This window comes from Brachyistius frenatus, unplaced genomic scaffold, assembly GCF_029030835.1.
Source record: "Brachyistius frenatus isolate BFR_SWC_R1_liver_20210118 unplaced genomic scaffold, ASM2903083v1 Contig_10, whole genome shotgun sequence".
NCBI lineage: Eukaryota > Metazoa > Chordata > Actinopteri > Embiotocidae > Brachyistius > Brachyistius frenatus.
The window spans coordinates 3,822,702-3,847,983 of NW_027210609.1; the positions used below are offsets into that span (position 1 = coordinate 3,822,702).

A 25,282-nucleotide genomic window follows, 5' to 3' on the forward strand; every position below is an offset into this window, starting at 1 on the left:
ATTCATATGGCATTTTTGGCTTCACTATTTGGCACTACATCCCCACTAGTATATGGGCACCTGCACATTGTGCCAGTAAGTAAATAGTAAAATGGTCTGCACTTATAAAACACTTTATCACCTAAGCAGTGTCAAAGCGCTTTACACTGTTTCCCATTCACCCATTCACACACTAATGGAGCTGAGCTACCATGCAAGGTGCTCGCCATCAGGAATACAGTCACACGTACATACTGCCAACCCTTCAATTAGAGGGCAACCCGCTCTATTATCTGAGCCACAGCTGCCAAGTTAGTGATTTTTAAACATTTCATGCAAAAACTATGGGCACTGATGTCGTGCTTTTACAGTCCCCACTCTTCTATGGAGGCTTTCCACAAGATTTAGAACCAGGCTGCAGGGATTCAGACTGATGTGGTACAATAAGGTCAAGCTGTAATTTATCCTAAAGGTGTTGCATTGTGTTTAAGTCAGAGCTCTTAATGGTCTCGTGCAGTGCTAACTTACAACCACACTCTACCGACCTGTTTCCTCGGGTATGTTGCACTTTGTGGTAAACGCTGTTATTTTAAATTAGTTCAGCTACTGTTTTCTTATCTGCCTGGCCATCATCTGTGGGTTTCTGATAATTTGTTTGTTGCAGCTAAATGTCTAGATTCTAGAAAGAAAAAAAAAACTAGAGCCAATCAAAATGTAGGTCATCATCTCAATATGTGGGACACAGGACAAACCATAAAACAATTTGTGCAGTCCCATGTAAAGTGGGACACCTGTTCACCCTATATGGTGATCAAACATTACGATCAAGAATTTAGTCTACTTAGTTTTTGGACTAGTCACAATTTTACAGAAGATCAACTCTGCCCTGAAAGTTCTCATATCTCTGGTCTAAAAATAAAGTTTCTGTGTTTTGCTCATTTCATTATGTGGTAGCGTCACAATGAGCAAGCAACCAACTGTGAATAAGAACCTGAAGAAGAAGATGAAGAGTAAAGAAAGAAACAAAGAAAGAAAGAAAGAAAGAAAGAAACAAACAAACAAAGAATGAAAGAAAGAAAAGACATGTTTATCAAAACTGCTTCTTCTTCTCCATATCCTGTCATGAAAACACGCACGTAGACAGAACAGTGAAAAGTACTTCCACATTCATCACGTACACAACTATTTGAAGTTAACATGTTTGCTTTGACACAAAATTGAATTCATTAAGCAACATAAAAATAAAAAACTGCAGGATGGCAGTAATACAGACGTGCGCACAAAAATACAGCAGCTGGTATGTTTCTTCTAATAGTTTGGGAATTTAGTTACTTTGTTTACTGATTAAATTCAATGGTTTTTTTTTAATATGCACATTTATGCAATAGTACATAGTTTGAGGACCATGTTTTTGTTACAAACCTGGCAGACGACCCCCTTATACCACATTATACCTGTACATGATCTACAAACAGAATTCTGTGGTCTGACTGTCATTTACTTACAACTTAAGAGGCTTTGTCCAGTTCAATAATGACGTAAAAGTGCTTGTTATTGCATACGTTTTAGTTAAACATGGTGCAATTTGACTCTGTTGAGAAAGACTTGGGTTTGTCTTCACCTCCGAGTTAAACAGAAGGAAGCAGTGAGGCAGGAAGCGTCAGGTGAGTCACAGATCCAGTGCTGCACCCTAGCGTAAACTGCAATCACATCGCACCACGCCCCTTCTGTTATCATCTGAAAGACTGTGTTATGTAACACGGATGAACTGGCTAGTCTGTAAATCAGTTGGCGAATTATGTCTCAGCTATACTACATGGAAAGATGATCTTTCATGCATATCATTCCAATTAATCTCATTGGATTTATCAATCTCCTTCTGTTGTAGCTGTTTCTTCAGTGCTCTCTATATCTGAGTGAGCACATGCGTCGCGATAAACTATTTTTAATCCCAAATCTGGCAGGTTATTCTATAGTAAGAGCCAGAGGGACTTATTTGTTTCTCTTTGTGGTTTTATTGTGATGAATGCCTTTGTTCATGCCACAGCTCGAGGTTCCTGATCTGTGCTGTCTTTGTTTACATATTGTACTCAAGTCAACATTTCAGGCACTAAAAGTATAGTGAGAATGCTTTGAGAGATAATAATTTTCTTAATATATCAGTTAACTTCATTCAATGTGCAGTAAAATCACCCCTTGCTTTTAAAACAAGCACTACTTCTCCTTGGTGTACTTGTGTGCACAGGTTTTCAAGGTACTTGGCAGTTTGGTTCTTGGAGAACTTGCCACAGTTGTTGTGTGGATTTAGGTTGTCTCAGTTGCTTCAGTATATTCATTCAGACCGACTCCATTATGTTGAGAGGAGGACTCGTAAAAACTAACTAGAGCACCAATTTTGTATATAGCAGAAAATAGTCCCCAATAACTTTACTCCTTTTTGAGTAACAATTTGCGGAAAAAAATAAAGTTTCAGGAATTTTTACTTTATATTTTTTCTCCCCTAAATCCACTTCTGCCTTCCTCTCTCCCTCTCTTTTTGTTTCTCTTTTCCTTCTTCTCTTTCTGCCTATAAGGTCCCAAAAGAGTCCTATTTGTCCCAGCTGTCCTGGCAAAACTCCCCTCTTTATACTGAAATGCAGCCAGAGGGGCATCAGTCACAGCTGGAGCCTCCCAGCCCGGTTGTCGATCAGCAGCCTCTTCAGATCATGGACCTGTGGGAGCAGTACTCTGACCCGACCACAGGTAGATGCTTCTATGTCAACAGCATCACTAAGGAGAGGTCCTGGAAACCTCCTCGCCGGGCCCGCAGTCATCCCAACAAGGTAAAGCGCCCAACCTAGCAGGTGTTCATTCACTGTTTGGGTCCTCCTGAATCTGTGTATTTTCACTGACATAAGCTCTAATTGTGAAAAGGTTGTCTTATTATGAACGTGTCTACTTTCAAAGGAGAGGATAAAAAAGGGTCAGGGTGTAGAATGAAAGAGAATGCTCATTTATATGTTCACATGGTTTGACTGTATCAGCACTTAAAGGGACCCTTTCAGCCAAAGAACTTCATAAGATCTAAAGGAGAGCAGCCTGGATGGTATTTTTGCTCTTTACTGGGTTTCCTCAGAGGGTTTTCCACAGCTGGAGTCTGGTGCATGAGGGGAGAGTGTTCTTGTAATGCAATGTTTAGCTCCACTGTTACTGTCACTGAAATGGATTGGGTGTATTTGTGTGCAAAAGCATTGAATGCATTTTTTATTATTATTATTATTGTTTTTTGGAAAATTTCAAAGTTTGAATTCTTTACATTGATGTTTGGAAGCTGTCAGTCTCTACCAGTAGCACTACTAGAAGACAAAAGCTCCACAGAGCACATTTAAAACACAAGAAGAGCCTCTCATTATTGCTCAAGTTTGGCAGTTATAAACTCTCATGGTTTTGGCTTTGAGTTTTGGTTTTTGAGACACCCGCTCTCAGGCTCTGTCTCATGTTCTCATGCTGACCAAACAAACGCAGCATAAGAGGAATGCCAAATAAGAGGAAGCCTCACAGCCCATCTAAAACAAACTAAAACCTAAGTATCAGCTATTTGGGTTAAAAATACTTCTTTGCACACCGGACAAAGTGTGAACATCAGGTTTTTCTACACATTTCAGCATCAATATTTGTCCATAAACATCAAAGGAAGAGTTAAAGACACAGTTGGTGAGCTTTTAGTTGACGTGGGCGCACACACAAACCTCTCCAAAATCCCCCAAAATGCTTTCATGTATGTTGAGTTTTGCCTCACATCTATTACAGACCAAAATGTCTATGTCTTCATTGCAGAAAAGTTGTATTTTAGAGTCGGTAACAGGTTCGATTAATGAGACTCTCCAGTAATGGATGAAATCCGTGTTTTGGCAAATTATTAACAGGAGCTGAAGTTTAGTTTGTAGCTTCCAGCTATTATTAAATACCTGCAGCTTCATGCAGCAGCAGGAGCCATATGAGCGTCTCTAAAGCGAGAGAGTTGCGCACATTTATGTATTTTATATTATCTCAACATGGAGAATTCGCCAAATTACATTTGCACTTCCTTTTAAACAGGTGAGCTGTCACAGTGTCACAGTTTATCAGCCACAGTTAAATCATTTGTTACAAAGTGTCCGTCTTCAGTTTGAGAGCTCCATCACAGCTGTCGGAATATTTTTTATTTTACTGTTAATAAAAGTCTGATCTGTTTACTAAAGTCAAAAATATTTACCCGTCAAGTTTTTTTTATTACAAAGATGTATCACAGCAGGATATTCATAGCAGTGACATTAGCAACCAATATATGGCAACAGGTAGCTGACTAACAGACACAAAAAACACTAACTTTTTATTGTACAGGAAGCTGCTGTAATTAGATAATTTATCATCACAAATGGCCAGATTTTCACAGATTTTTTTGTTAGCAGCACAGACAGTAGTCATTTTTTTTAAAAAAAATTTATACGTATTATAGTGTTATTGGACTTATTAAGTGACCTTTATTCCCTCACCAGCACAAGCATCTCTTCTCTTTGACTATTTAAAGGGTCAGTGACACAAATTATTATTGAAATTATTATTATAAAAAACAGTATGAGTTAAACAGCTAAAGTTATACCAGTCTTTTAAACTGAATTAAACTCATTTAAACTCTCAGCAAAAATGCTTATTTTGCAGAATATTAAGCTATTTCTTTGATTATGGAGTTGCGAGAGCAACAAACTAAATAATACAAAAAAATACAAAAACACCTCACAGCGCAAAAAACTTTTAATGTTCAGTGCTGTCATTTAATTAATATGTAAATATATAGATACATTTAAGGACCATACTTTGTAATCTTGACATGTTCATAAAAATAGATAAAGTGTATGTAACTTTCATGTTTCACAGTTTGTGTTTTTTTTCATGTTTCTCTGGCAGGCAGGTCCAATACAACCTCAGATGTTACCACGGGACACAAGCCACATGTCACTAGCACTTTCTGACTCTGGCAATGGAACCATGCAGCGGGTAAATATAATGTTCTCTAAAGAAGTGATACAATTAAACTTTCCTAATGTCATTCTGTGTAATTTAACAGCTAATCCTGAGCTTCACTTCCCTGCTGGGAACCAAATAATACGGGGATATTTGAGATGTTGAAATCCAGATGAGAAGGCTGATGGGGTGAAATATTGAATGATTGACCTCAAGTGACTGAATTGGAAAAACATGTGACTTGCTAATACTGTTGTTTTCTCCACACTCACCTGTTACTGACAAGTGAGTGTTAGTAACAGGTGAGCAACAAGTGTTCACCCAAGCAAAGGATTTCCTTGTTCTTTTCTCTTTCTGTGCTGCCAAACACTTGTAATAGAATGTGTTGTGTTTAAAGTCATGTAGTATTACAGTCAATCTGAGTTGAGTTCTAGAAAAGATACGGATTTTCTAACTGAAGTTGAAATTTACAAAATAGATTGAAGGAAGAGTTTCTATGGGTGGAGATTTGTTTTGAGGTTAACTCAGGTAACTTTGTCATCAGCAGTGAGGTTTGACTCATTCATGTTAGGTCAGTGCTTTGTATTGTAGTCTGAACATTCGGTGTCCATACAATATATTGTATATTTTAATGATTATGATGCACCTTTATATTTTAAATTGTTTTTTTTATTTACTTTATTTTAGTTGTATCATTTCAATAATTTATGTATTAAATTGAATTGTACTTTAATGTTGTATTTTTATTCAATCTTGCTTGTCACGAGAAAGTTTGTAATGATAAGGAAACATGTTTACGACACTATTTGTCTAGTGATTAGTCAAGTACCTTGTGGTTGGTTTAGTTTTTATGTCACCATGCCGGCGACAGCTGTGGCCAGAAGTACATGTTCAACGTATGAGGTTTTTGGGTTGTCCTTCTGTTTGTACGTACACCTCAGGCTCGTGATTGTGATATCTCAAAAACACCTTGAGGGAATTTCTTTACATTTGGCACACATATTCACTTGGTCCCAAGAATGAACTGATTCGATTTTGGGGTTCAAAGGTCACTGTGAGCTCACAAAAAAAAACCTTTGTCGCCATTACTCAAGTATTGATACATTAATTAGTACAAACTTTCACACAAATGTCTAATAGGATAAAATTATGAAGTGATGACATGTTATATCCAAGAGGTCAAGGGTCACTGTAACGTCATTATGTTCTGCATAAACATTTTTCTGGCCATTGTTGGGTTGAAGATGTGTGTGAAACAGCCACTTTGTAGAATTTGTAGCTCCTTTGCTGCAACATCCATATCTGAGCCATTGTCTACTGTCATGACAACAACTTTTTTGGTTTGTATCAGACGCCGTTTTTTTGGCCAGACTCCTTCAAAGTCACTACATACTACTACATATACTGTTTAAGTCTGGATAGACATGGATGTAAACAGAAACCACAATGCAGTAATTCTAGTTTATGATGATTCATTTGGTTCTTCTGATTTGTCAAGATGCTTTTAACTTGTGTTTTCCTGTGTGTAAATCATTATTAAGAGTATTAATGATAGGTCTTTTGTGAAAAATCTGGTCCAAACAGCTGTGATTTTACATCTGCAAGCACAGACAGACAGGTCAAACCACACACACCTTGCTGACCTCTCTCATATGGCTGTACTGTCAGCCACAATCTGTCACCCAATCACTGGCGAGCACTATTTTCCAGGTTAAAGCTGACAGAAATGCTGCGTGTGGCCAAATTAAAAAGGAGATTATATCGTTCTTGTTTACTGACCGACTCACTGCCTCGTTTACTTACTTATTAACTGCCCTCTGACGCACATTTCATCTCGAATGATGTTTTTGTTGGGCTCATCCCAGAAGGTAATAACAAGCTAATGCCTCATGATCCGATGCAGATGAGCAGAAGCCATTAGGGTCACACAGAGGAAAACAGAGGAGTGTTTTAAATCGAAAACATTGCAAAACATGGCTAAATTTAAACCACTGACCAGAACTTCCCATAAGCCTTAAACTGCTTCCAGGCATTGCAGATACCATCAAAGTAAAACTTCCGGCATACTGTTAATTTCACTTTTTTTTGTGAAATTCATTTGTATGAGGAAGTGCATCTGTTGTTGATGTTCAGACTTAAAGGTTTTGGGAAATTTAGGCAACAGCCGCCAGTTCCTGAAATTGACCCGTCCACCAAATCAATGACAGCATCCTGGCGGTGAAGCGACGCAGGTTCCATGATGCAGATTGTTAGAGATAAGCATTTTGCATCACAGGGTTGCATTGCCTGATTGTTGCATCAGTGTTTCAAATTTAATGTTGCTCATCAAAAAAATACCCACATGATCAAAGCAGTGATTCCCCCATCAAGTCAGTGTGAGATGCATTCTGCTGACCTATATGTGTCACTTTTTATTCTGTTCTACATATATTACCGAACAGGAACTGAACTGAACCAGTGAGATATATTTATAATGCATACTGTTTGTCACCTGGGTTTACGACCCAGGTGTTAAAACCCAAGTGGCCCATATAAGAGTATTATGTAGTCTAAATATTTATTTCTAAAAAAACATTTCATGCCTTACCATTTTGACTCCTTCATGTCTTTGTTAGCTCGTCTGGGAAGGTTTACTTATCTGCTGCCATTAACTACAATTCTTAGGCTCATCACCTGCACCTGTTCTTCCATTTTACTTTAGACATATTTTCTACTTTGTTTCAGATGAAAGCTGTATCTGTTTTATACCTTAATATATTCTGTTTATTTGACTGTAAATCTGAAATGATGAGCTGATTAATATACAAAAATCATTAATCATTCAAGTAAATGACAACAACAATTTTCTGCTGATTCCAGCTTGTGAGGATATACTGCTGTTTTTGCATCTTGACAAAAAAGTTGAGAATTTTAAGAGTCATGAAATATATTATCATTTGATAAAATATGATGCATTGTTACAAATTAAACCAGTGGTTGCCAATGTTTTTTGTTTGATATTCCAACCTGCAGACCTCCAACATCCCTTCATCACATCATCACATCATTCACCACCAACCACATCTGTTTTGCTGTAAATGTGCTCGTTTAAATGGATTTTAAACTCAATGTTAATTCTCATAATTAATTTTATAAAAAGACAATGTTGTCAAAGTCAACACTGAACTGTAAATGTCCAGCCCTGTCTCTACCTTTGTTGATCACTACTCCTTCTTTTTGTAATACAAAGCTGTTGCCTGGCTGAAGTTGTTGTTTCGAACCAATCCAATACTTTGCTGGCTACTGCAACTTCTCTGCTGGCACGTTAGCTAGTTCCCACGTAACCTCAATTACAGCCTGTAATTTTACACCTGTGTCAGTTGTCAGGCATGTTGAGCAGAGTTGGCTTGTCATAGCACGTAGTTGTAATAAGTATACTGAAGATCAGCCCAACACCAATTTAAAATCCAATTTGTAAAAATGTGTATGTATGTCAAATTAGCAGAACTATTTTAATGTCTCTCCACGTATTGCCAGGGAACTTTTTTTTAGAGTAAGCCATCAAACCTATGTAAAGTAGTCCATGTGAGCTGCACCATCTAACATATATACATTTGTAACAAAAAAAATACTGCTTAATAATAACACTAATATGACACCATAAAACCCGTATTCATTTTGAGTAGTTTTTATTTCTGGCACATTTTGCTCACAATAAACGGTTGAAGTTTTTGACTGAAATAAAGCATCTAAACTTTCCTTCCACGCTGCCTTTGACTACACATCTTGCAAACAAAAAGCTGTTGGGCAGTGGTTAATGTGGCAGTGTTAGCAAAGTGCTAGTGTGATTATTCAGTTGAGCGCACCCCTCCCTGACTGAGCTGCACACCTCCTTGACTGAGCTACTATACGTTAGACTGATTGTGTCAGCTGATAAAGTCAGCTTCCCTCTAGAATAGGGAAGTAGGCTTGGCTGACACATGAAGGAGAGGAATGGCTTGACATTTTCACACTCAGACGTAAAGGGTTTCATGACGTGAAGGCTGAGGACTTAAACTCGACAGATAACAAGCTTTTAGAAACAAAAGTTCTCCTGGATTGTACAATAGAGTGACCACTCATAATGAGCACTTCTGCTGTGAGTTCATTTGAGTTTTGTGAGTGTTGTTATTATTATTCTGTAACATTAATTGTGTTGGAGTTTGGCTGCACATGTGAAATGTCCTTCCAATAAGCCTGTTGAATGGAACTGAATGTGCTTCATTTGACTATTGTGGCGATATGATTCACTCATATTGGCTTTTTAATCGCGAGAGGTGATCGTGCTGATGTTGTTAAAAGCACAAAAAGCTGAATCGACTTTATATATGTGGATCTGTGTGATACTGTTTAACAGTTACAAATCAACATGTTTGAGTCATATGAGTACGATGCAGTGAATGTTTCACTCTTACTGAGCAGCCAGTGCACGTGTGTGTGTGTGTGTGTGTGTGTGTGCGTGGTCATGGTCGTGAATCAAGCAGCATTTTTAGCTGGCAGGATGTAAGCGGGGCAGAGAAATAGTTTCAGTGATGATGTGAGTTTTCGTCCAGGCTTCATTTTTTTTTTTTTTTTATCTTAAGAGAACAAATTTGTCAGCATCCTGTTTTTCACGTGGGTGTGAAATTTGTGCAAATTGCTGTCATTTAAATCAGACATAGTGCTGCACAAATAGCGACAAGTCTAATCAACTAACAAAAAGCGGGAAAATGACACATTCTTTTATCTCTTTACAAGGTCAATTATGCAGAAAATGAAGCAGACTTGTGTTTTAAATTTTAATGCAATGTAATTAGTTCATCTCTGTTTCCTGTCTTTGTCTTCTTGCCTCTCTCTTTCTTCTTTCTCTCTAGCTGACACCTGATTTCCTCTTTGGGAGCCACGAGAGAAATACTGACAGTGGCTGGCAGATGAAACGGGTAAAACTCTTCTCTACCCGCTGCACTCTTTCATTGCCAGAGGGCATCGAATGCATTTCACCTTGACACTAGTCTTTGGTGGGTTTTTTACAAGGCGAAAGTAAAAGATAAGCACCCTTTACCTGATTTACATATTCTCTTAGCAAAACAGGATGCATCTGTATAAGATAGGGCATCAAAGGACTCTGTCCACTTTGGGTGTTATCTTGACTTTGTCACTGAACAACATGAATCCTGCGTCATGTTATGCTTGCATACAGTGTCTACCTGCTGTACATGAATATCTATAGATATACAGTAATCCTATAGGAATAACTGAGACTGCCTGTTCTTTTAAAAGCCTTTAGATAACAACCTTTACTGTTATTTTTGCCCCACTGTGGGGGTAATTCTAAGTGTTTTGTCAGCTCTTAAAAGGCTTTTGATGGAGGGTATTTTCCTCATGAAAATCAATGAACTTAAGTCGTTAGATTTGCAAAAAACGCATCTCCACTGTATTACTGTAGAATACATTAAAGTAATGCCAGCTATGCTCTTCAGATTCTCGGAGATCAGCATTTATGCATATTAAGGTGGCGAAATAGCAACTCATGGTGTAAAAAGAAAGGCTGTTACCGAAGCAGTTCTTACTGCAACATGTTGCATCACAGTGGGGTGTGGGTGCTCTTGGTTTAAAGCCCTTTTAAAGGCCTCCTCTTAGCAAAGGAGCAGATTTGGCACTTAGTGCTAATCCTCCTTGCATGAAGAGATGGCAAACATTAGCAGGGATATTTAGTCTGATTGTTGAAACTAGGTTACAGGGATTGGGGAAGGGTACTTAATTATTGCTGGTGCTGCATGAAAAGTTAAAGTTGTGTGAATTTGTCATTTGTGTGCAATCTTGCACTCTTTTATTGTAGATGCAAACTCACAAAATAAATATTAATAATAATACATATTTTGCATGTAAAATACAGATGCACACATTGTGCATCATTGTGTCTCTGACTCAAGTGAACTTATCAGGTAAATACAAATTTGAGTAAAAGTGTGCAAAGTGTTAAGTATAGACACGTATGGTGCCAGCATGCTTTAATTCATATTTGCAGTACAGTACAGTAAAGGAAATTACTGTGTAAGTACAGCACTATTGCTGCATTGTTGTTCCTCCTGAGTGAGGTATTGTTTAAATATGTACAACTTTAATTCAGACTTGATCTGACAGAAAGTTTCGTGATGTCTGCCACCATCCAGAGACAACTGAGAGTAGAGAGCAAAACCTGTTGAAGTACTGATACGGTGTTCTTTGCATGAAGTGACATTTCAAAAATGTGTGAATGATTGTGCACGCCAGCATGCATTGCCCTGACCTTTAAGATAAAGTCATTATTTTAGACATTTTATGGATTCTTTTGTAAACCAGTCGCCTCGTAAAAATATGTTCATCAACCATATTCAATGCAACAAAACTAACTACTGAGAAAAAGATCCCACTGACAAGCAAAAGACCTTAGCTAAGAAGTTAAAAGAACAAATGGCAACAAATACAGCAATTAGGACAAATTACTGCTTGTGATTCAATACTGGTACTGTTGAGTGTTATTGTATTATGTTGAACACATTTTATCATAGCACATGTAAATTGAGTTAATTTATCATGTCTTTGTTTGTTTGTATTGTTTTTCAATTAATTTTGATCTTCAGCTCAGACAGGAAATTAAGAAATATGAAATCAAACTGCATTTTTAATTTCAAGCTTTGCCCTTCATGTTGCTCTTTACTGTTGCTTGTTTATGATTTTAATTGTTTAGATATTTATACTCATTGAACTGTTGCACTCTGGTTGCTTGAGGCAACAGCATCAGCTAAATACAAAAATGTACAGTAAATATAAAGAAAATTATTCTCCTACAGTTTCCATGCAGTTATTCAGAAGAAAACAAACACATCAGCTCTCACAGGATTTAAACACAACTTACAGACATAAAATACCACGATGCTTGTTGTATTTATTTTTAAGTTCACACAATAAATCACCACTTTGCCTTGTTTTTCTGTTGCACCTTCGACCTTGAAGAGCATGCAGCGTGCCGTCTCCTCTGACACACTGAGCATGATGGCATTCAGTCACACAGACGCCCAGTACTATGCCTCTAACCCCCTGCATGATGACGAGCAGCAGCTCAGCCACTCTCAGTCTATGATCCTGCCTGAGAACGGCAAGGTATTCACCTCCAAAGCACAGACATACACAAGCTCATAAAGAGTATTCACTGTATTCACAGAGAGAAAAGAGGAAATGGAGATAGACTTCAACAATTATCACAGAAAACAGTGGTCATATGCAAATACACATGCAGACAACTGAACACAGCAGATAATACCTGCTTCTGTTTTTTTCAGCTGGTCCAGCAGTGCAGAGATTACTCCCGCAATATGACCAACATCGTTGTGGAGCCCCCGTCTCTGGAGAGCTCTCCAGACAGCGATGGCTGCACACCGGTGAGAAAGCAACACCTGTCACTTTGTAGACAAACAGCCAAGAAAAACATCTATCCTGAGATTTGGTGATTTTACAGTTTTTCGGATATACTGAACATTTAAGTGTTCCTCTAATATTTTGGAAGATCCTCCAACTTGTAGTTTTTACAGAACAGTAATGCTTTATTAAAATCCAGTGTTATCAGAGCAATGATTTTCCATAATGTATCCAGTTTTTCTTTGTTTTGTCGGCTTTGTCAGCTTGATTTTTCTTAGGGATGGTCCACCATAATAACAAAATAAGAATAAAACATATTTTCACTGTAATCTGCTTTAGGAATCTCGTCAACCAAACAGTTTTGGTCATATTTGCAGATGCTCAGTTGCCACATTTGCTCAAAATGTTAAATAACACATTTAAAAAAAACTGAATTGTCTGGATATTCTTGGAAAAACATTTTATGATTGCATATTTAGGTTTTCCTTTTCTTTATTCTCTCTTTTAAAATAGTCATCACCCTGACTTCATTCAGCTTATACTGTACTCAAGTCTTATAGCTTCCTACTCACTATTAATTCTGTTCTCTTGCACCTTTAAACGGGGCCATACCGCAGTGGGAGATTTTAGAGCAGCTCCCCCTCCTGCTATTTTTTTGAATGATGCAATAGTCAAGTTAAATGGATTTGCTCAGGATGCAGTATATTACACAGAGGAAAGCCCTCTGTGGTACTTTACTGTTAAAATAAAAAAAAATGTCCTTACATATTTTTTTTTTTTTTTTATCCCAGCTATCGCTGCCTATTCTGACTGATACAAACAGGGAAGATACCACTGAACATTACAGATTTCAATGTACTTTTAACGTGTTTCTGAAGGAGCTGGAGAAAGCCGGCCTCTTGAACAAGACGAAGATTGCAGAAGGTGGCCGAAAGCTGAGGTGAGGCTGAAGTTAGACTATAATTTTTTTTCTATGAATACAATAAATGAAGGAAATAATGATTTTCTGGCCTAAATACCAAATAACCAGAACATTTGTATCGGTTGGGTTACAGGAAAAATTGGAGCCACTCCTGGGTGGTGTTAGTTGGGAACAGTCTGGTTTTCTTCAAGGATCCTAAATCACAGACACCTTCCACCTGGGTGAGAGCTCAGACAGACTCTTTAGTTAAAAGTGATCTTTGTGCAAAAACTACCTGTTGTTTATCTTGATATAATTTAAAAATGGGTGGAAAGTCATTATGTGAAGAAAATTTCAAAATCCTCAGCTAACTGTTGTGGGTCATTTTTTAAGTGCAAGATGTCAGTTTTCAGCACAGTGGATCTATCTTTTTACTATTTTATAATTAGATATTATGAGGTAACCTTTAAGGACAGATGTCTCTGGTCCACTGCACAAAGATCAAACCTAAAACATGAGCCCACATCTGGATATTTCTTTCCACTCTGTTACACATTTTTGTTTGTCACTTTATCTTCATTGGTCTTTTCTGTAAAAGAACGCACTAAATTTTATAAAACAAGTCACACAAACATGCCGTAGGTGTTGTGTGTGAAAGTTGGTCATGATGTAAGAGCTGTTCAAATAGGCAAAATTGTTTCTACCAAAAAAAATATATTTTTGAAACATCTATGGGTCAAGGCAGCTAACAAAGTGGTGAGAAAAAAAAAAAAAAAGAAGATATATATTTAAATGAAGACAGATTTTTGTATGCATATATTTATCAAATACAGAAACCAGGGAATAGTCATCCGGAGAGCAGTGTGGATTTAAGAGGAGCACATGTGCACTGGGCCAATGATCTATCCAGCAAGAAAAACGTCTTCAAGGTAAGAATAAAAAAAAGTAGAGCAGCAATCACACAATCAAAAATAAACTTGGAGAAGATCAAGCTTTAAGCTATCTCTCTCAACAACATGCTACATATTCCCTGTGAGGATAAACTACTCTTGAAAGAATGATCAGAATTGAGTTTTATGTTGTAAAATTACACTTTATTTTACTTAATGAGATGGTTCATAGTTGTTGTGAGCTGATGTCCCAGGAGGACAGTAAGGAAGCAGATCAGAATCTCATTTCTGCCACACACAAAAAAGGGTCCTTATCAATGAGGGAAGTGAGAATGGGAACCTATCTTTCATCGAATCACTCTTCAAATGACCCACAGTGAGGAAGAGGAAGCAGTAAAAATTAGCTTTCCAGAGAAAACTTGGCAGGTTAAATGTGTCTGTGAGAGCTGCACTTAAAAAATTTTTTTTTAAAAAAAGATCAAGCCAGTCTATGTCCAGATGAGTAAACCTTGTATGTGCTAAATTCTGTGAAAAAGAGTCAGACTGGGAGTTTTGAAGACAGTTTCTCACATTACGATGGTTTTAAAATGTGTGTGTTTTAGTTGAGGACAGTGACTGGCAACGAGTTCCTGCTGCAGTCAGAGACAGACTCTCTGATCAAAGAGTGGTACAAGACCATCCAGAATGTCATCGACAGGCTGGTTAGAGACACACACACACACACACACACACACACACACACACACACACACACACACACACACACACACAAACACAAATTTATACTACTTCTCTATTAGTTGCTAAAATTGTTTCCCTCTGGATCTAAATAGTACAATCATTGTATAAAATTTACAATTATAGACTTTGCTCTTACATTCAGTACCATCTGTTTCTTTCTGTTTTCCCCTTTCTGGGTTCTTTTCAACTTTTAGAATTAGGGTTTTAAATATTGTGTGTCCTTTTACAAAATTTAAGGCTTTTATACCAAATATAAAGCACTTTAAATTGCCTTGGCATGTGTTTGAAATGTGTCATATATATATATAAACTTACTTGCAAGGTGTTTTACAAAACGGATTCATATAAATTGAACATGCTCCCAGATTGATAGAAGAGATAGAATTTTGTATTTCTGGACATTTTATCACTCAACCAAAATCGATTATATTTAGATATGGAACACAGCAACGAATAAAATCACCTCTTCATGTTTTCTTTATGTCAGCAAGTAAATGTTCTAATGTTGGACTGCCTAGAAGCCATTTTGATTATACGTTATTAATTAAAAGGTGTAATATGTGCCTGCATATGATCCTGTTAACACACTGGTTCCTCGGCCTATCCTGCAGGATCGTGAAAACCCGTTGGACAACGTCCTCCTGTACTCTCTGAGGAGAGCAGGCAGTGTGGAGATGCTGGACCACAGCGGAGACGAGGATGACAGAAGGACATCTCGTAAGTTATCCCTCATCACTCCATACAGTACATGCTTCCTTCCTTCACACAACCATCACAAAAAGCCGTCCCCGCCCACCATTCCAGTTTACTGTCTGTCTATCATCATCACTCTTCTTTTCTGAACTTCCATACAGGCTTCTTGCATCCGTCCATCCTGTCTTCCATCCTCTCCTCCATCCAGCCGACTTACATTTTCACTGAGCCCCCGTGGCAGATCATCCCTCCGTCGGTCCTGTCTCACCTACGCCGTCGCCCGGCCCTCCCGCTTTTCATTCTCACCACCATCCCCTCTCATCTGCTCTCCTTCCCCACAGCTGAACGCTCCTCACTGACCTCCTCCTCCTCCTTCTCTTCCCCCTCCTCCTCCTCCTCCTCTCCTCCCTTTGCAGTCCCTCGCTCGTCATCCAACCTGGAAAACACAGAGCGGAAGAGAGTGAAGACCCGGCTGAAGAAGCTGATCCTAAAGAGACCTCCTCTACAGGCGCTGCAGGAGAAAGGGCTCATTAAAGGTGAGATTTATTTTTGTAGCTGGAGATTATTTATATGGAAGTATTCTTTATTCAGCAGTATGAAGGATGAGTCACAAAAGTATCTGTTCTCTATTGCTCAGTTGTTGATTACAAGACTGTGCTATTACAGCAGAAAGTATCCACAGGACTTTTATGTCAAGTTCAAAAAAATTTGAAATGAAACCGCATTAAAGTTATGATGGCAGGTGTGAAATCTCAGCATTCATCCTGCAGTGATGCCACATCCTTCCATTGAGCAAGATCTTTTGAATGCTAACATTTTTTTACACTACTAATAAAAACCTAATTTATTTATCTTTCATAAAAGCTAAATTAATCCTTGTATTTTTTTTATTCATGTTTTAAGCTATAGAATTTCAAGACAGAACAATAAAAAAACATTAAACAAGTGAGATCTCAACCCTGCTGAACACCTGTGTTGGATTTTTCTTTTAAATCTTTTTATTGATTTTGCAAATACTTTAGACAGAAATGGAGAACAGGACTACCCCCAAGAAGTTGGGATATACAGGATATTACATTCATTTGTGTCACTTAGAGGTAATGTAACTGTGACAAACTGCCACTGAATACAGAAATTACAAAATCAACAAACAAACAAACACATCACTCTGAGGAGGTATGGTATAAAGATTGATTCAAACAGAAACAAAAGATTCCCAAAACAACAACCACGATAACAACAACAACTAAAAAAATGTAAATAAAATAATAGACATTAAGACGACGCTAAAAGTGTCATAAAGGCCAGGATGCGTCATCCTGTCGACGGCACATCAAGTATTTCAGGTGGTTCAGTTCCAAATAGTGCTGTGAAGGGTTCGGGGTCAAGTTTTATACCCAGTACTGTCCCAAGTGTAGTGAATATTTGATCCCAAAAATCTTTTGAATTTGGACACGACCAAATGGGTATTGTTGGCAGGTGACTGTTTGCACCTATTGCAGCTGTCATTCATATTTGGATATATTTTAGCCTGTGTTGGATTTTTGACCAGTGTGAGACACTACTGTCACAAACACAGATAACTATTAGAGGAATTATGTTCTTCCCAGCAGTAGAGTTGGAAACTTGTAGCACTGAAGCTCTTCTGGTGCCCTCACCTTAATATACCTTTTGCTGGCATGTTTGCCTTTGTTTGATAGCAAACTGAGGAGAAGTGACAGTGGGAGTTTCACTGTCAGGATGCCCAAGGATCCCATGTTTTTAACAAAGATAAATAATTAATTTGTTGGCTTTTAACAGCTGCATCTTCCATTAGGGCTTTAACACTATGCCAATGGCTAAAATTGTTTTCAAAGTGTTTTTATAACTGTGGAAGTTCTGGTGAATGGTGAAGTATCTTTAAATTTATGAAAAAGCAACTTGACACAAGTCCTCTGAGCTTTTGTAAAATTAAAAACCATGTGGTAGAATGCAATTGAATTAGCTGCAGCATTCACTACTTTCTCACACAGCAGTATTGTAGTACCATACTGTGGAGGAGAGGGTTGCATGTAAATCATTTCACACTATAGTCTATACAGTACAGTGCAGGGGTCATATTGCATCATCAAGTGTGAGCTTACATGTCTGCAGGGAACAGAGTCAAATATGGAGGCTTTATCCCATAGTGAACAGAAAACTTATCACTAGATTAAGATAAGCTTAGAGCTGTTACATCATGTCTTGGTGGAAAAAAATGTGTGCAGTTATCTGTGGAAAAAAAACCTTCTTAACAGACATATAAAGTGTGTTTGTGTCCATCTGTCATCGCCCCTCAGATCAGGTGTTTGGCTGTAGTCTGGAGATGCTCTGCGAGAGAGAGAGGAGCAGCGTCCCTCGCTTCGTCAGACTTTGTACCGAGGCTGTGGAGAGGAGAGGTACAGTCGCTGCAAACACGCCTCCTGCTAATGTGATTCACAACTCAAAGCAGACATAAGAGAAAACAAAACTCAACCCCGTTTTGTGCATCACTTGACAGTAGCTCTGAGCTCGCTGCTCTTCCAGCTCTGTGACTTAAATCATCAAACAAAAGTGTACTGAAAAATGTTTGCGATTTCCCCTCAGAAAGCACACTAAAAGACTCAAATTCAGAGAATCCATGACAGCTGCCAGCTAGAGAGAGAGGTCTAAATGAGAGAAAATTGAGTTGCTTAGAAACTGTTCAGAAACAATGCAGCAATAAATATTTTATACAGATTTACAAAATAAAAAAATAAAAAAATCAGTTTTAAGGGTCTATAAACCTGGTTTTGATGAATTAAATATGTCTAGGGAGTAGTAGTTTTAGGTTTTCCATTTCAGGTTTGTGTCCCAATAAAAAACATTTAGGACAATGTAATGTAAAGAGAAATTATCCTGATAATTCTCATAGTTATTGCATGTCCATACTGTTGGTGAAAATAAATAAAGTAAAATCTAAGGATAGTGTGCCATACTAGATCTTATACAGGACTGCAATTAACCTTTATTATCTGGATTAGTTAAGAAATTAGTCAGGAAAGAGTGAAAAATGTCAATTTCAATATCGAGATGTTTACTTGATATTCATTTTGTCTGGCCAACAGTCCAAAACCCAAAAGGTATTCATATTATATTCACAGAGAAAAAGAAAACCAGCAAATAATTACACCTGAGAAATTGAATCCTGTGATTTTTGCTTAGAAAATGGAGAAATCAATTCTCAAAACTTACTGATTGGTTTTTGTTAGTTGCTTAATGGACTAATCTTTTATTTCCAATTCCAACAAGTCCTTCAATCCATACAACCATATAGGTCGGTTCTTCCTCCCTTCAAATACGACCAACAGGAGTGTTTCCCAAATTACTGGCCCTGGTTAGGTTTTGGCACAAAAGCTACATGGTTAGGGTTAAATTGATTACTTAAACCATGTTGTACATGAGAGTAACTGTTCCTTTGGGTTAAGCAACTCAACATGGCAACAGTAAATGCGGTTTTTAAAAAAAACTGTCCCAACTTGTGAGTCCATAAGCTGATGCACAGTAAATACTGCGGGTCAGATGGTAATGCAGGTTGCCCACTCAACCCCAAGTTGCTCCTAAAACTAGGAGAGTACCTGTTCTCAACGTTAGGCAACCTTTGTTAAGACTGCAGTTCGACCAGGGGTGTCAAACTCATTTTAGTTGAGGGGCCACATACTGCCCACTTTGATCTCAAGTGGGCCAGACCAGTAAAACCATAGCATAATAACGCATACATAACGACAATATTTCTCTTTGTTTAAATCATTGGTGAAGGTTTTTGGATGATAAACCCTATTTTAAGGTCTTTCTACAATAAACTAGAAACATAAAGAGCAAAAACTCAGACATCAGCCCACTGTTTGTCTGCCTGGGCTCTCCTCTGCAGAGTCCCTCGCTTTGTGACGTGTTTGACGTCAAACGCGTCACAAAGCGAGCAGCGAGCGCTGCTGCCTCCGGAGCAGACATCGCATTTACGCTGTTTTTGAAGCAATTACTGGATCGATTAAAAAAAAAATTACAACACGTTTGTACTCATAAACCTCCATATTCTCATAGAAATGCAATTTATGTCTTTCTGTAATTTTCACACTTAGCAAAGTCATCCGGCGGGCCGAGCTGGACTCCTTGGCGAGTCGGATCCGGCCCGCGGGCCGTATGTTTGACACCTCTGAGTTAGACCCTTCTCGTTTTCTGCCCTCAGCGCTATGCAACCTTTGTCGTCGTGGCAACAGTTAACGTGGTTTCAAAAAATTGTCTCCACTCGCGATTGGAAACGGGAAGCGAACAACTGTCTCCTGCACCTAAGTGTGCTCTTGTATTAAAACCATCCACCCAACCCACCTCCATCTAACAAGGAAAAAAAAAAAATCACATTATATTGACGTCATGTCTCTGGGACACCAGATTGTAATTATTCATACGACCACTAGATGTCGCTTAACTTTCAAATGTAGCTGTGTGTCTTAATGAGCTGGTTTCACAAAAGACCTCTGGGTTCATGTTTTAGCGGCAGACAGTTTTAATTTAGATTAGAGACAAATTTGTGGTTTCAGGTTATATTGTCGAAATGAACCTGACTCAATAACTTAAATCATGTTTCAAAATACAAGGAAAGGAAAAAGATGATCTAACATATCTAACCCTAGATATATCTAATATTCAGAATGCGGGTTTATAACTAAACATCAGCCAGTAAGAAGCTGCAGAGTTTAAGTAGCTGTGTAAAGGCTGTATGTTTTATACCAGGTACACGAAACATTAAATGTCACTCAGTGGCTTCTTTTGACTGTAAAACTGGGTGCGTTTGAGTCAAAACAATCTGATGGATACTAACTATGTTTCACAAAGGTCTGACTTGTTTTACTGCTGATCACAGTTTGATCTTATTTGTTAACAATAAGAAAAATATTGAATATCACCACACTGGTTTTTGTTCTTCATCAATTCAGGATATTCAATGGGTCATTAAGCCTGGCCGGTTTTACAGCTTCTGATGTTGAAACCAGTTTGGAAATGGTTTTAGGCGCTTCATCAAGCAGCACAGTATGACAGATTAAGAGGAAGGAAGAGGAAGTATTTTTAGGGGGTCAGGTGACCATGAAAGATGTAACTGTTTTCTACATTTTGGGGGGATTGCTAAAAGTGGCAAACTGTGCTTTTGCTCTATTTTACTCACACATCTCTGGGCACTTACGCAACCCAACAAACTTCCTAGGCACACTGAATAATTGATTTGCGGAAAATGCGACTGCCATGGCCGCAAAACAATGAAATGAGTTCAGACTGCCTTAAAATGTGAGGAAACCATTTCTTACACTCATGAACATTTTAAATAATGAACCATGTAACGGTTTATTATTGATACTAAGCTTCTTTAACACTGGTGGAGCTCCCCTTGTCTCACCTGGTCTGTGTGGCATGTTGCAGGACTGGACACTGATGGCATCTACAGAGTATCAGGAAACCTGGCAGTGATTCAGAAACTACGCTATCTGGTGAACCACGGTGAGGATGAATGGGAGGAGGGAAAAATGTAACCGATGATGATGATGATGATGATGATCATGATGAATGGCGAATGGAAGGAAAAGGATAAATGAAAGGAGAATGTGAAGAGACAAAGTGGGTGCAGATATAAATTGCTTACATTTGTCGGAAATTTATAAATTTTATGTGATGTGTCTTCCAGCATCTCAAAATTAAGAAAAACGTTTTATTTGAGAGTAGATAACATTAATCAGTTAGAATACGTCACACCATTTACAACACATTCACTGTATATCAAATTCATGTCTCATAACATCCTTATTATAAAGCAGACAAAGAGGAAAGCAGTATGAGTAACTGTTGGTTTTTGCAGAGCGAGCGGTGACCACTGACGGCCGCTACATGTTCCCAGCAGAGTTTGTTCAAGGTAGATCCAGTCAGATGAGGAAAACAGCCGCCTTTTCCAGGTCTTAATCGGCCTGCTTGCTTTGTGCATCGTGCGTTGCATAATGTGAACACCTCAGTCAAAAACTCCGCCAAAATCCACGCCCACAGGCTGACACCAGAGCAGAGCCGAGCTGCGACGCAGACGGGCACCGAGCAGCTTTTCCTTTCTTTTTCTTTTAGTTGTTGTGCTACCATTTGCTTAATGTATGTGTGTCCCTTCGGCTTTAAGTTTTCTGATGTAATAACATGCAGCAGGTTGTACAGTGGGTATCACACAGTCCGTGGCTGCCACCAAGTGGACAAAACAGAGAATCAGCTGCTTGTGAAGCGCTCTAACACCACAGCAATATCTCACTGACTGTGATGTTCCTCATCATGAGATATGAGAGATTGTTCTTGTTCATATAATGAATATTGACCTTATTGACACCGAGATCAAATTGAATCCTTTTCTTTTGGCTCTTATGATCCAGTTTGAGGAGCATCAGACAGGCCTGTATTTAAAAAAAAAAAAAAAAAGAAGAAGTGTGCTTTATCCTTTAAAGTGTATGTGTGCTTGTGGGTGTGATTTAGTGTGTCTTCTCTTACTTTCACAGACCATCTCTATCTCCCTCCTGCAGCTACCAGCCTTCATGTTACGCCTTAGCACTGAAGTGAATTCATACTCCTCTTATAATGTTGCCGTGACTGTAACTCCACTATTTCGAGTCTAAATTCAAACCCTTTGTCTTTCTTCTTCATATTCCTTTTCCTTTCATTCACTTCCTCTGACCTTGTCTGTCAAAATGTTTCCTTCACTCCCCTCATCTTTTCCTCCTCTCCTCTTTTCTTCTTCCTTCCTCCCTGTCTCAGAAGAGAAGCTAAATTTGGACGAGAGCGAGTGGGAGGACATTCATGTCATCTCAGGAGCTTTGAAACTTTTCTTTCGCGAGCTTCCCGAACCCCTGGTGCCCTACGGCTTCTTCACCGACATCGTGGAGACAGTCAGTGAGTGACCAGTTTCACCCCCATTTACACCAATTATTTTATGTACTGTATTCACACTTGTCCTTAAAGTTGAACGCTGGAGTGTCATTTCATAAAGTGGCACTTATTTTAAATCATAATGGCTTACAAAGTATGTGTGCACTTAAACCTACATAAGTTTAAAAAAAATAAAAAGCTGATCATCTGCTTTATATTTGAGGTGAAACATTTTTATAGGACACAGAATTCGTATTCATTTTTTTGCCCTTTACTTGGTAAATATGCGGTGCATGACGAAATGACACGATCAGCCTTTTAAACATTTAGGCCACCAGGACGCCTGCGTGGGACACTTTTTTAATGTCACCGTAGTATTTTTCCTCTGGTGTTACAGTATTTTGAGTGCTCACAACACTGCTGTGGTCTTAATGAGTCAAAACCGTCCTGGTGAGAGATGTCACTCCTTTTTACTTGGGTGTTCTCCCACTTTGTCAGATGGTGGCAAAATACATTTCTCTGTTGTAGATTGCAGTAAATTCACAGGACTTTCTTCCTACTTTTAAAAAATGTTGCACAATATCATATTTATACTGTATATAATTAAAGGTATATGAGCACATAAAAGAAAATGGTGCTTCCTAAAAGAACATTACATAAATGTGAGAGAAAAATTATTATATACTGGAAAACTGGAATTTATTGATGTTATGGTTTCCCAGCAAAAAAAAAAAAAAAAAAAAAAAAAAAAAAGTTTTTCGCTGTGCTTTCTTACACAACTGCAATGATCCTCAGGTTTTATAAATATATATATATTTACTCACATATACTCATGTTTAAATTTTGACACTTTCATTTAAAGTATAATACTGCTGTTTTTATTTTTCCTCTCGTCCACAAATGCCAAGACTAAAATCCACATTACATTAGTTCATTTGCTTTATTTTATTCCTCCGACCATTTCTGTGGCAGTCCATTCATTCCTAATGAAGATGTAAATCTTTAAAAATAAGCCGCAAATATATAGGGCTGAAAATGTTTCCTAAAAATAACAGGGCACTGTAAAGTAAACTACTCATTTTTGGTGTTCTAGAGAGCTTGACCCATGTTCATCATAATAAAGGTCATCCAGTGCAGCAGTGTGGTACAATGATTACTTTAATTGTTTTTTTAACAATGAAGGTTTTTTTCACTGATCACAGCTCGCTGACGGTACAAAATATAGCTAGAATATTCCCAAACTTTTCCTTTAACCGTTTTCAGTCAATTTTCCTGATCTTGTTTGATACGACAATGTATCATATTATCTTTTACTTATCCTAACGACAGATAATCTGGCATTTTGAAATAAATTACACTCAGAAAAAACATTTGCATATTAGGATTTAAAACATATTGGTATGCATTCTTCATATTTTTATCAATCCATGGGACAATTTCTTTTTTTTTTTTTTGTGAGCACATGGAGTGATGAGCAGCTCACTGTTCATCAAACCACAGTGGTGATAGTTGATAATTGCGTGCTGCTGCATCAGATTAGATGCCAGATGCTTATAAAGTACGTGTGATATCAGTTAGTTGATATGTAAATCAGGCTTCAGATGCTAATGAAGTGCATGAAATAGATTGCAAATGCTGATATTTATTGTAATCTGACACGTCTCTTGCTCTGTGTTGCAGAGATGTCAAACTACATGGACAAAGTGGATCGCTTAAAGTGTCTGATACTTAACATGCCTCCTCCAAACCACGACACGCTGCAGTTCATGTGTCGCCATCTCAAACGGTGAGAGGATGGAAGTGAAACCGCATGCGGCGCATCTCACACTTATATGTTTCTCTTTCTTTGGCCTGCGATGGTTTCAGTGCCCTGAAACAGGCAAAGTTCATAATGCAGAGTATTCCTTCAGCACTTTATTGGCACGAAGGATTGAACCAGATGCCCTGGTAGGAAAGTAAAAATCTCCTCCTCATAACTTTCCTTTTTAAATCTGACCACAAGAGGGGGTAGTTTCCTTGTTGGTCTCGGTCATTTTCTTTCAGGGATTCTTTGGCCACGGCTCTCAAAGTATGCCAGCACTGTACCAGGATCGCACTGTTGTTAAGTTTGGGTCCCTATGAAGATGAAAAGGCTGGAGGAAGATGAATGGTGTACAATGTTCTGCGAGCCAGTTCCTTTTACAGTACATAAAATGTGTGTTTTTTACCGCCTATGGTTTTTCCTTCCACTCCAGGGGTGAGCGTTCGTGTTCGGAGGCCGATGTTTGTGCCAGGGTGTGGTGGGCCCCATGAATTTGTCAACTTCGTGTCTTTCTCTCATTTTCTCTCCGCTGTCATTCCTTTCTCCCCTCGTTCTGTTTCTCATTTATTATCTCCGCACAATCACCCCATTCACCTCCTCTCTTGCTCCCTCACTAACTCCTTTTCCTTACTTCCTCTTCATCCTCTTTTGACTCTGCCTTTCCTCTTCCTCCTCTTGTCCTCCTCTTCTTATCCCTTTCTCCTTATCCTCCCCCCTCCTACACCCCCCCCCCCCTCTCTCGCTCCCCTCCCGCTCTCCTCCTTGCCTCGAAGGTCCCATGGGAGCCTTGTGGTTCGTCTGCTGGAAGGCATACCAACACCACCGCCGCCACCACTGGAACCTCTCTCTTTTCTCTCTCTTCACCCTCTTCCTCGCTCGCTCGCTCGCTTTTTTTTTTTTTTTTTTTTTTTCCTCTCTCTCTTCCCTCTTCTCTCTCCCTTTTTTCCTCCTCTCTTTTTAATGTGGAAGTTTTGAGCAATT

The 25,282-nt window shown here is 38.5% G+C and overlaps 1 protein-coding gene across 5 annotated transcripts in view; it reads left to right on the forward strand.

Annotated features, from left to right (window-relative positions):
- Positions 1–25,282, forward strand: part of arhgap9 (Rho GTPase activating protein 9) — a 45,691-nt gene that overhangs the window by 17,348 nt on the left and 3,061 nt on the right. Inside the window, exons 6-21 of one of the 5 annotated variants that reach the window (XM_069690955.1) lie at positions 2,553–2,801; positions 4,906–4,995; positions 9,834–9,899; positions 11,956–12,102; positions 12,282–12,380; positions 13,236–13,297; positions 13,413–13,500; positions 14,092–14,187; positions 14,751–14,849; positions 15,501–15,606; positions 15,999–16,118; positions 17,901–17,999; positions 21,031–21,108; positions 21,464–21,517; positions 22,390–22,524; positions 24,181–24,286. In XM_069690955.1, coding sequence (XP_069547056.1) covers positions 2,553–2,801; positions 4,906–4,995; positions 9,834–9,899; positions 11,956–12,102; positions 12,282–12,380; positions 13,236–13,297; positions 13,413–13,500; positions 14,092–14,187; positions 14,751–14,849; positions 15,501–15,606; positions 15,999–16,118; positions 17,901–17,999; positions 21,031–21,108; positions 21,464–21,517; positions 22,390–22,524; positions 24,181–24,286 — 1,694 coding nt within the window. Of the gene's footprint in view, positions 1–2,552; positions 2,802–4,905; positions 4,996–9,833; positions 9,900–11,955; positions 12,103–12,281; positions 12,381–13,235; positions 13,298–13,412; positions 13,501–14,091; positions 14,188–14,750; positions 14,850–15,500; positions 15,607–15,998; positions 16,119–17,868; positions 18,000–21,030; positions 21,109–21,463; positions 21,518–22,389; positions 22,525–24,180; positions 24,287–25,282 lie in introns of those variants that run through there. The other 4 variants (XM_069690956.1, XM_069690957.1, XM_069690958.1 and 1 more) reach the window with 4 other exon arrangements.